This window comes from Xyrauchen texanus, chromosome 24 (genome assembly GCF_025860055.1).
Source record: "Xyrauchen texanus isolate HMW12.3.18 chromosome 24, RBS_HiC_50CHRs, whole genome shotgun sequence".
NCBI lineage: Eukaryota > Metazoa > Chordata > Actinopteri > Cypriniformes > Catostomidae > Xyrauchen > Xyrauchen texanus.
The window spans coordinates 36,610,501-36,623,523 of NC_068299.1; the positions used below are offsets into that span (position 1 = coordinate 36,610,501).

The following is a 13,023-nucleotide window of genomic DNA, read 5'->3' on the forward strand; positions in this document are numbered from 1 at the left end:
GCTAGACCAAATGCACCTGGGGCAACAACAACAAAAAAGACGTGGTAGTAAACAAACAGTGGAAATGTGCAAAACCACTTTTAGTCCTGGACAGTGATCAAGCAAGGACAGTCATTTCAGTTCGATCTTTAAAGGAACAGTTCAGCCTAAAATAGAAATTGCCATGTCGTGCCATGTCCAAACCTCTATCCTGTTTTTTTTTCTTTCCATCTGTGGAACTTAAAAAGGAGAATTTTGGAACACTCTTCATGCAGCTCTTTCCAATACAACGGCAGTTCTAGTGACCACACTTGTCAAGCCAAAATGACTTGTTAGCTCTATATTCCAAGTCTTCTAAAGCTGTATGATAACTCTGTTTGATGAACAGACCTTTATTATATGGAGAAGAGTTGCATAAAGATTCTTAAAAACAAAGTTGAGTCATGAAACTCTACATGCTGCAAGCTGATAGATCCTTTGAACATGTAAACTTTTAGCTAATAGGCTTGCATGGTGCAGCTGGTAAATCCTTTGACATACAATCTGCAAGCCAATCAACTTACTCTCTGTGTACTCTCTTTTAGTCTAATATTTTGTCTTAAACTTCCTATTGTTTGCAGGCAAGTTGGTTTCAATGCAGTGCAATATGAGACTTATTTCTTTCTCTCTCTCTCTCTCTAAACCCTCCACCTCCCCAGCATCACTGGTCTATATCTGCTTCACAGGGGAGCGTGTGGACATCTAATTGTGCAGCAGCAGAATGTCTGTGTACTGTATGTTCTTAGCAGTAGCAGGTCTTCGTACTTGTTCTGTAGCATCAACATAAGTAGATCTAGTCCACCAAGATCCAACCTACCAACTTTCTATATGCACTTTTAAATTATTCAGAGAGTTGGCATAATTGACAAGATTTTGGGTTCCACAGAACAAATAATTTCATACAGGTTTGGAGCAAGTTAAAATAATGGCAAAACTTTCCTTGTTGGGTAAAGTATTCCTTTAACACATATGCTTTATTGTAATAACTAATGTGTCTTACCTTCATAGATTGCTTTAAATCCTTGGGCGCTCACTGCAAAATCTGTAGTGAACCACAGTGCCAGTATCGACCCAGAGCTTACGATGGGTGACGGCAACATGAAGCCCGACAACCTGAAATTAAATTGATAAATGCAATGTTAGCAAATATCAGTTTACAAAACATGCAACTTCTGCAAAATATGCATTTAGATTTCATCCACCATAAACAAGACAGCCAAAAGCTTATAATATAAAGATAAGGTCATTATACTGTACAGTGGTGTCCAAAAAAAGATCATTAGTGATTTATATAATCACCATATCAATTTGAGTTAAAGTTGATTTGAAACATTTTAAATGATCCAGCATAATTTGAGAAGAGCATCTTGTGTGTTTTAATGGAAGCAAAAATGCATTTACATGGTCAATGTCACAAATATGCTTAGATTTGATTAGTGGCATATATATATATATATATATATATATATATATATATATATATATATATATATATATATATATATATATATATATATATATATATATATATTAGGTTTGCATTTTTTATTAATCCTACAATAATGTTTTCAATGTGTTCTCAGGCTTTTGGATCCTCAAGTACATTACAATTAATTTAAACATATCGTACTTTATTGTTTGTAAGTTCACAGAATAGGGAGAGTAGACTCATGTTCAATGCATGGATGAGGTAAAGGGGTGGATCCTGAGTCACTAAAGACACGAGGTATGCATTTAAGGGTTACATTTGTTAAGAAATGCAATATACTCTTGCCACTTTGGCTTTTCTGGGATCGGAGTTTTCCACAACAGTTCACCAGCAAGACCCACCTTATAAACAATCTCTTATAAAACTCAACTGATAGTCCAGGCTTAGGTAAACATATCATTTGTTCTAACAATATTTCCCAAGTCCCTGTGTTTTTTCCTCATTTTTTAATGAGCAGGGTGAACTAGTCTTGGACGCCCACAGGAAGTGTGATTACATTGACATACACCCTACAGCTCTCAGTACAGCCTCAACATTTGACACCGCCCTAGTGAATTAGATGACTATAACTAGCTGAGGACGAATCCAGGGTCCCCCGTAACAAAGGCCAGCCTCACTGGCACTCAAGTGAAGGATAAGACATGTTCTTTGATGAAAGCCCAGAGAAATTCGCTGCTATCATTCCTCAGAGATCTCAGCGAAGCAGCAGCGGTGATCTGACCTCAGGACATCAGCTCAAGTTCATGGAATTCACTAAAGATGACTCATTTCATCCCCATCCTCATCTAACACCAGAACAGTGCAAAGAGAGCCTAATTCTAATTTAAGAAATAAACACATAGACTCACAGCAGGTTTAGTTGTTGTGCAGAATGGATTCGTGTGTAAACAGTTATTATTAAGATTCGCATAACCAGAGGAAGACTTTGCTAAAATCACTAAACCGAAGTACAACTCGAAGAGACATATTGCAAAAATTAGCCAGATTATGAACCATTTATTTCAAATAAAATATCTTAATTTTTTTTTTAATTATTTTATTTATAAGCATCAACACAATACATTGCAATATTTAGCAACATTTATTTTTTCTTAAAATATTTTAATATGAAAAATGACATTTCTTTGAACATTTCAGTGATGACGCAAACAAATAAACACTTCATTAAAATTAATGACCAAATAAAAAGTCACAGTAAAATCATTTAAATACATACAGTCTATATTTGAATGTATTTTGGTTCATTTTATAAATAGCCAACAAAATTATTTCAAATAAATCGAAAATACTCAATATATTGCTCAATTCATTGTGCTCGGCTAACTCAAACACATCAATACGTTTTCTCTCACATGCAAAGCTACTATATTAAAACTTTTAGGCCTGCAACTAATGACTGTTTTGATAATCGATTAATCTTTGATTATTTCTTCGAGTAATCGGATATCTATTTTTATTTCCTATATTTTATTAAAATATTATTATTATTTATTTATTTCTTTATTTACAAAAATGATAAAGGCCAGATTTGGTTACATTTATAGAGCTGAATTCACGATTCTATACTCTCACAAACTTTGAACAAAGCCTAAATCATGAAAAATTACGTTTGAATTTATTATAATTATTATTATTACTATTATTACTTTTAAGACATTTGTAAAGCAGTTACTTTCCTTTACTCATAAAACTTAACTAAAATGATTGTTCATTAAAGTGTAAAATGATCCATCAGGGATGGAGTGGGACCAAAATCAGCCCAGCAGCTGGCACCAGAATAGAAATATTCATAATTCTGTCCAGCTAAAAAATACATAATTATGTTAGATACATATGCTTGTACACGGTCACTGATTACATACATTTTAAGCATTTGAATATGGTAAGTTTTAAAATAGCATTGTCACTAATTATATATTCTTTTCAAAAATATGTGTATGCTTGTCCAAAGAAATTGTGTTTGCCATGGTACAGATTTACTGGTTAAACCAGCCATTCCATTTGGCATTATCAAGAGAACTATCATATATCAGGACCCTTAGCATTATTATACATTATATTCAGCATTACATACAGTTTTATATAGTACAATCATCTGTAAACCCTGAGCAAATGCACTCTCACGCTGAAAAGTCTCATCCCAATGCTCACTGTATTACATGCGCTCACATGAGCAGGAGAAACCCCTTTAAAAACAGTCACACCTTGACTGCTGAGACATCAGTCTGATATCCATGAAAGCGGCACTATTGATTACATTGAAACTGAAATCGAGGTGTGATGTTGGACGAGTTTAATCCAAATGAGTGCGCTCTCTTTCTCAGTGAGCTTTAACAGAGATTCGAGTGTTGTAAAGACAAACAGTTTTGCGAAATACGTGGATATACGTGGCCAATTTTGAATTCATAACATGTATACATTATAAAATATAGAAAATAGCACTAAAATGTAAGAGAAACAACTCTCATGCATCAAACAGCACAAGCACTCTTTCAACGCACCTGCTGCACAAACCGCTCCACATTAAACTGTACGCTTATTATGATCTTCTTTGAAGTGTTTATAAAGTGCTCTCGTGCTCTGGACAACTTGGGTCGGGTTTTTCCGTCATTTTTGAAATGAGGTTCATCATGCAAAACATGATGAAACATAAAAGCAAAAAAAAAAATCAAAAATAAAAGTCTGTCCGAAAACAAGTTTTTGAAACATAATTCAGTGTGTATCTACAAAAAAAAATAGGTCCTTTGAAAATGATGCGAGGTCAATGTGTGTACAGACTCGTAGTGTCAAGGTTGCAAACTTATGAGGGATTTTTGTAATAACAAACCTCTACTGCAGAGAAAAGCTATTGAATGTTAACAGCATATGCCAAGAGAGATAAAAGTCTATAGCTGCTTAGAAAAGACTTTCGGCATCTTATTCATTTTTTTAAATGAGATAAACTTTGCTTATTTCTGCAATACCTCTGGCTGTACCATAACACAATGACCAATGCACCCCAGAAACAGGTTTTCTGGTTTCTAGGAGGGAAAAAAACACATCGAAAATATATATTTTTCCCTTTGCATAAACAGTTTAATATGAAACAACTACAGTATATGTAAGCCATTTGTTGGTTGACATGCCAAAGAGTTTGAATGGTCGACTTGGCAACTATTGGCTCAAACAATGGTCTGCATTTGGGGCAGAACTACCTTTATTAAACATACAGAAAAGCACAAAAACAGCTTTTTCAAAGTGAATATTGTGCTCGATGGATGCATTACAGCTCTCACCTCTGACAATGAATTAATGAATAAATAAAACAATGAGGTGTACTCATGTCATTCTTGTATTATTTAACTATTGAACAGTTACTTGTATTCTTCTATTCTAGTCCACAGAAACCCCAAACAAAAAGAAATAATTGGCTTTGAAATGCCTTAAATCTTCTAAGTGCTTGTTGGCATGTACCGCAGGCAGATAATGGCTGTTTGGCCCAAAGTGCTTTCCGGCAATTTCTCTGCCAGCACAGTATGATTATCCAAGCATGACATTACAAGGACTGGGTTTTCCATGAGGGTTCAGAGGTCAAGAAATTCCAGCTCATAAGCTGATTTTATCTCTGTCCTCCATGTTGAGGTGTCCACTAGGAAAATATAGCATTTTCATCATTGTTTTTCTTCACGTTCAAACACTGGCCGGTGGAAGGTTATCGTGTTATTTTAACCGAAGAGGACTGTGCGGCCGAGTGTCTGGAAGTTTTATTAGAGCACATATCAGATGTGATCACAGTCGTTCAATCACAGTCAGAGCAGAAATGCTTCTGGAAGTGTCGGCCGTGTGCATTAGCTTAGAACGAACAAGGGACTTGGATCCATTTCAAACATTACTTACCGAATGCCTCTACTGATCCTCTATGTCGGATACTAGGAATACCCTCATGTTAGTGACCGCCATCCTCCCTGCTTGAACTGGGGTATGTTTAAGGTAAGGTTATTCATGGCAGCTTTTAGGCAGCTAGCATTTAATAGACCTCTCCATCTTCATCGATTAAATCAATTTCACATTGAAGATGCAGGCGAGACCTTGCAAAGCAACAACCGAGAGGTGACCAACATAAGACTAACAATATGTTAAGAGCAGTACTAAAAAGCAAGGAGCCAGTACTGCTCCTCTTAACATTTCTGTCTGATGTGTCTTTAACAAGGAAATTTTGACCGAAATTGAAACCTTAGCAAACAAATCCTGCGGAAAACCAGCTTAACCAGCAAGCAAATCCCATGCTCGTCTAGGCTGGTTAACACTGGTTAGTGCTGGTTTGGTGCAGGTGGATCAGCAAAGCCATGATGTTCAACCACAAAACTGAGCTGATGAATCTGGTCAATCCATCTGATTTTTCTGATTTAGTAGACCTTGACTGTTTTGCCACCAACCAAACAAACCAAACCAACCTGGTCTCATAAAGTCACATACTCTACCTATATTTGTCCAAAATATTTTGAATGTGGTTCTTACTACTTACTGCGAAAGTTTCCTAGAGAAATTATCACTGTAGGTGGTACAACAACAATTACTTTTATTCCCTTTATCACAAATCATGAGCAAAAGGCCAGACTTGTCAGTCCTTTTCTGACACCATTGGTTAGGATTAGGCAGGGCCGAATTGGCCAAATTGATGTCCTATGCAGAGTTCCAGGTGGACGGGGGGAGGGGGTTCGCGTGACATGAGCGTGAATCGATCATCTGTGTTCTGCAACTGCTTTTGGGTCCTTGAATAACGTATATGCCATGCGAGTAAAGGCAGCCGGTGGACTTTCTAGTGCCCTCCTTACGTTAAGATGGTGCCCCTCTAGGGAGTTGGTGCCCTAAGCAGACTACGTAGTCTGCTTATAGGGAGCACCTGTACTAGGTTTAGATTTAAGGTTAAGGGTAGGGAGGTAGGTAGGTTTTTATTATTATTATTTAAAACTTCATGGAGCATAAACCTTAAACACTTCATTTATTTTGCGCCACTCAGTAGACATCACCTCAGAACTGGAGCGATACGTGTAAGGAACCACGTAATATCATTTTGCAAAAATGTCGCCAGTCACATCATTTTCGTGAGATCAGGCAGAACCAAACACCGATGTCAGACCCACTCAAACAAAAAGCTCTAGTGTGAATGTGCTCTAAATGAACGAAACTTCTTCTAGCTCCTACAGTTATTTGATCTTTACTTTAGCGTGCAGACTGTACAGAAGAAAAAGTTCTACAATAACAAGCCCACCTTGAAATGCACTTCTATGTTATTTTGCTTTTTTGAAATAAAAGATACATGCATAATTGCTCTAGAGAACATCATCTGAAAGATCATGGGCCCTAGCCTTCAAAGACTATTATGAAATGAACAGAGTGAGGGGGGGACAGATTTCACAGTGATAAAATCATAGCATGGGAATTGTGAAGGACAAAAGTTATGCCTTAGAACAGAAAATCAATCAGAAAATATGTGTTGCAAGCAATGCTGCTTGCATTGACTGTGTGAGGATTTGTGTCCAAATTCAGCAGGCACTTATAAGGATGAAATGCTACAGATGCTTCAGATGGGCATCAACTGAAATCTTTTGTCTCTGCTCCTTTAAAATTAAAACGCAAACTTATGAAACAGGTTACGAGAACTGCATTGCGACTTTCAAAGTTCCATGAGGTTTGCTTTCAACCGCACCATATATCCTTCTCTCTTTTCTCCCCTGAAATATATTCAGAATGCCGGCTATCTCTGAATAACAACAAAGCTGCAATTTTTACAGCAGTGGGTTTGACTTATATATCCTCCCAAAGCTTTTGATTTGTTTGATGTCACAGATTTTAATTTCATCTTCTTGGTCTCTGGCTTTTGAATAGAAATGTGACTTAGAAGGCCACGATGCATTCATGTCGTGCCAGCTGACAGTGCTTAAAGGGAAAAAAAAAATGGTGATAGTATGGGTTTGTTTTATCCATGAATGGATAAAACCATTATTAAAAAAAATGCCTCATATGTTTTCTAGAATATACAGTAGGATTTATTTATCAGGCTGTCCTGTTTGGCTTTACTTGAAGTCGAAATCTAATGAACCATTTTCACTGAAAAGATTATTAAAAAAAAAAGTGTGTCTGTCGTAACAAAAAGTTTGTCTTGTAATCTTTCTTAAAAAATAATTATTAATTTAATCCCCTCACCAATCCTTTACAAGTTTGTACACACGACTGAATTTACTACATGACTCCACATTTTGGCCATAATAAAAAAAATTATGTAAACGGCCCTCTGTATCGTTGAATACACTCCTTCGGACAAAACTGATGATTGATTTGATTTCTTTGAAAAGGGGTTATGTAAAGATTGCCTTCAGTTTATGATGTTATTACAACTTTTGACCAGAAGAGGTTGCTTGTTCTTAGCAGACCAGCTGATCTCTGTAGGATTCTAGCATGCAACGTCTTACACTCGTTCATCATTTATAAGCTAAATTGAGCTAAATTTTACCTCAGCTTATCAGTGACATAGTGCACACTATTGTTAATGTACGCAGGTGGAATTCATGTCTTTTGTCTGCCTGGATATGAAATTTGCAAATACACAAAGTGATCAAAGAGACGTACAGTATGAGAGATACATACACCAGATCTGCTCTCCTCACAGATGTAAAGGGTAAATAAAATACAAGGGTAAAAGGCATCAGGACATTGAATTAGTTGTGCATGGATTACCCACAATAATGAGGAAATTCAGTAAAGGGGTGAACATTGTTAGAGTGCAGATTTGTAATGGTAGAATGGAGAAATAATGTCCTTCAAAGTTGCCCATCCCTGGTCTAAAGGGTCCACTTGTTTTATTTATTTATTTATGTATTCCAATTACAACAAAATGGCAACCTGCATGTTGGTTACACCACCTGACTTTGATTTGGTGGACAAAAGAGACCCCATTTTTTTTTACTGTCTCTGGACTTATTACCAATAACGTTTCTTACTTTAAGCACCATAAAAAGAAACTGAAGAGAAATTGTCCAAATTCATCAAAGTAGAGGTGTACTTAATTATTTGTTTTTAGTGAATTGCCTTTTAAATGTATTTTTGAATAACTTAATAGTTTAAAAATAAATACAATATCATAATTGACCCTATTTCAAAATGCATGTTATCCAATTTTGATGTTGTTTTGTCTTATTTACTCTAGATTTTTGTCCTTTTCACTGACCTTTACCTCCAAATTACATCTGTAATAAGCTCTAGGGCACTTTGACTCATGAAATTTTAGACACAATGGTCATTTATTTTTCCGGGAGGAAGTCGCATTCCCTGATTAAACCCTCCCAAAATAGTCTATCTGGAGTGAATCATGAATTGGCCACCAGGTGTAACATTTGTCATCCTGTAAAAGGGTGAGCACTGCACTTGTGGCCAGCACTGGTGTAGTTACAATATATTGGTATATGCATCACATGGCTCGGTGAGCCCTGCCTTTCCTTGACTTGCAGTACAAGTGCATCAATCACGAAGCAGAAACTCTCTTGGTCAGCTATGGAATTGAATTCTTGACAGAACTCCCTTCTACAAGCTCAGAGCCGTTTTCCCCAGCTTTCTCATACTGATGACTGGCCTGGGTTCTCCGGCCTATAAAGAAACTATAGCGTCACATAGGCCTCTCATGATTATTAAATAATCGTCTGATCGCCGTTCAGAATCTATGGTTATTTGAGATAAGCATGATTATTTTGCACTATAAATTCAAATAACTTTTTAATGCCCAAATAAGGGAATTTTAAGTACTCCGGCAGACCGAAGAGCACACGGCAGGGAATTCAACCAAGACCGTGCGCTCACACAAAGACAGACAATAAAACACAAGACAGACATGGGACGATAATGCCACGGTCCTGTCACTCCGGGTTTTTGTCTGACAGGACCATGGCACTATCGCCCAATATCTGTCTTGTGTTTCGTTGTCTGTCTTTGTGTGAGCACACCGTTTCATTTCTATTCCCTACCGTGTGCTCTTCGGTCTGTCTTGTTTCATGTATGGAGCATGGTGTCTGGATCCCGATTTCCTGCCTGGTTCGGTTTCGGTCTGTGTCGGGATCCGGACACTTGTGCTCTATGTCGGTCTGTTATTGATGTGGGTGCATAGTGCTTCTGTCATCTTGGCAGCATGCAATCGCGTCAACAGTTTGTCTCTCTTGTGCCCGGATTGTGAGCTGTCTTCATGTTGTGCTGAGATTCGGTCACTTTGGTCTAAGGTTTCGGGTATGTGTGTGGCCGAACTCTCCCTCAGGTGTCCTGTCTTGTTTTTGTAGCCTGTTGCAGGCATCGCATGGCATTTGCCTCACGAAGTACGCTCAGGTTTCGCGTGGTCAAATGCATGGCAACGCTTTGTTAACATTGCTACGCATTCTTTCGTCTTGCTTGTCGATTGGCATGGGCATATATTGCCTTATTGTCTTGCAGGTGTGTGCTCATGCCATTAGGGTGTTTTGTTGTCTTGTGAGATCACGTGGCATTGTTTTGTTTCTGTATCGCCGCATGTCTCTCTGTCTTAAGTCATACCCCGCTTATTATGAGTTAATTTTCCTCAACTGTCCCGTTAACCCATTTGATTTCTCTCCCTAATTAAGTCTCCTCGTGTTTGCTGTCCAGTGCCAGTTCGTGTTTCCAGTTTGTCAAGTTGGTTGGTCCTGTTAATTATTCCCATCCCTACCTCTATCCAGTTGGTCCTGGTTCTTGTTTTCCCTGCCCCAGCCTGGATTATGCTTCCTTTGTTTTTTCTTGCTTTGGAGTAGATTGTGTTTATTGTTTTTACCCCCTTTTGGGAGTTTGTGTTTTTTTCCTTTTTTGTTTTTGTTTTATTTAATAAATTTCCTGTTTTTAACTCTGCATTTGGGTCATGTCTCTGACATTCTCTGGCAAAAAAGTATGAATGTGAATAAATTAGGACAAAAATATTTTACTAATGCTTAATATAACAAAATATTATATAGTATAAATAAAATAAAAATAGATATTTTGTATATATATCCCCATTGCATTATTTGATTTTTATATTTGAAGTTAAATATGTAAAAATGACTTCACCCTGCAGCTCTTGCTTGGTTGCCCACTAAAGCTAAGCAGGGTTGAGCCTGGCCAGTACCTGGATGGGAGACCTCCTGGGGAAAACCAAAGTTGCTGCTGGAAGTGGTATTAGGGAGGCCAGCAGGGGGTGCTCACCCTATAGTCTGTCTGGGTCCTAATGCCCCAGGATAGTGATGGGGTCACTATATTGTAAAAAGGCACTGTCCTTCGGATGAGATGTTAAACCGAGGTCCTAACTCTCTGTGGTCATTAAAAATCCCACTTTCACTTCTTGTAAAGAGTAGGGGTGTAACCCTGGTGTCCTGGCCAAATTGGCCCCTATCTATCATGGCCTTGTATTAATCTCCATCCCTGAATTGGCTACATCACTCTAATCTCTCCTCCCCACCAATAGCTGGTGTAACACCACATTTTCTCTTTTACTTAGACTTGAGTAGTTTTTGAAAGGAATTTAACCGCAAATCCTCCAAATATTTGACAAGCTGAGCAGTAGTGTACCCCGTTTTCCAAGCAATATGGATGACGGAGCTTACAAGGTAAAAACACAGAAAATATTAGCAAAATAACCTTAAGTTATGGAAAACTATAAAACACAAAGCTTGTGAAGTCTTGTTGGTCTTGGATAAAAGCTGACTTTGAAATTACATTTTGATATTAATATTTTGTTTTACAAATATTTTCATACATATCTGACATAGCTGGGCAGAATGGAACTTTGAAAATCTATAAAAATATGAGTATTTTAAAATGATTTCTGTCAGTACACAGTAGTAATTTTTCATTTATCAAGTATTTATTTATGAGTTTGCATACATAGTGATTATTTTTAGCATCGAAAATGACAATTAGCTTGTCTTGATTTTGCGGGCCAAGAAAAATCTCTGATAAAAGCTCCTCTTCTGAATTCTTGAAGATTAAAATAAAAATAAAAAAAAGAAAGGATAAAAGGATTAGCAAATGTTATCCACCCTTTAACTAGTGCGCATCTCTGATTTATTCTCAACCAAACAACCCAATAACAATTACATTTTGCCATTCTGTAATAAAAAAAGAATTTTCACAAAAACAGCTGTGCTTGTATACTTCATTGGTAGCATGACCCATCTTGAAACCAATGTGCATAAAATAAAATGTAAACCAATCTTATTGGCACCTAAAATCTTTATGGATTCACCTACCAAGAAGTTCTTGTAAACCCAACAAATGCTTAAACTCTACAGAATTGATCTATTCTCCTCTAGGCTCCAGGTGCTGCCTGATGCTCCAGACAATTCTAGAGGTTTACACCAGATTCAATGCCGGTTCACCTGCACCATGTCAACAATCATACATCTTTTGTCTGGACATGCTCCACTGTTTGGAGTCACTGCCATGCTGTAGGATACACGACCTTCAACAGAGGTTTAGGACAGGCCAATGGATGAAAAGATCAAGAAAAAAAAGCATCTTTACAGAGGTCATGATACTCTACTTTTGCACACATAAAAGGTCTCCAACACTAGAGGTGGTTAACCGCGAGTGCGAGAGGGCGATGCTTGCAGCTTCTTGTAAAATTACCAAGCAACACACCTCAAAATACAACTTTCAATATAAGCTTTGCACTAAATAGCCAGAAGAAATAAACAGAAGAAGTCTTCTTCTGAAATCTATGGAACATTTGATTAACAATATAGAACATGAAGTCACTACATTTCTCATTTTAGAGCTTGACAACCTGAGTCCTTTTTCACTTTCATTACATGGAAAAGAGCACCCAGGATATTATGTACCCAGCTTTTGTGTTCCAAAGACAAAAGAAAGTCATATGGGTTTGGAAACAAAATGAGGATATGCAACCTTTTCATTGTTGGCCGAACTACTGCTTCAAATACAGTCATCACTCCCAAAACTGCAATGTATGTGGCCTATGAGAAAAGAAACATGGTTTTACTGTTGTTTCATTTACTAGGAAGCAGCAATCTCAGTTCAGCCTCTTACTGAAGCTGAAAGAGATGTCTCTAAAGATGTGAACTAATTAAAGATGTGAGTCTGTGTATTTAAAAGTATACAATACAACTTCAAAATATTGAGACTGAGCATGTTGTAAAATGCTTTTCTCTGAGAACATCAGTGAATGAGGTCAGTAAACAGGTGAGTATGAGATCACAAAACTTTGTCCTTCAGACTTCACCCAGCATTCCTTTTTGTAATACGCTATCTATAGCACTTTCAAATTACCAAGGGGTTTCTTCGGGTGATGCAATAAAGTGGCTTTCAAAATAATTCAATCAGGCCTTTTTACTGTTCTCCAGTATTTTCCAAAACATTATGTCTGCTTGCACAAAACATGCCCACGAATACTTCACAGTACAAGACCATTATAACAACGCCTAAGACTCTATCCAAGAAGTGTTTAAAGATGAGCTACAATGTTAACAACAAGCCAAAATATATGCTGC

The 13,023-nt window shown here is 37.2% G+C and overlaps 1 protein-coding gene across 1 annotated transcript in view; it reads right to left on the reverse strand.

Annotated features, from left to right (window-relative positions):
- The window catches only part of LOC127617762 (CUB and sushi domain-containing protein 1-like), a 496,749-nt gene that overhangs the window by 428,254 nt on the left and 55,472 nt on the right, over positions 1-13,023 (reverse strand). The window contains exon 3 of the mRNA XM_052089839.1: positions 1,019-1,131. Within this exon, the coding sequence (XP_051945799.1) occupies positions 1,019-1,131 (113 nt within the window). The remainder of the gene's footprint in view (positions 1-1,018; positions 1,132-13,023) is intronic.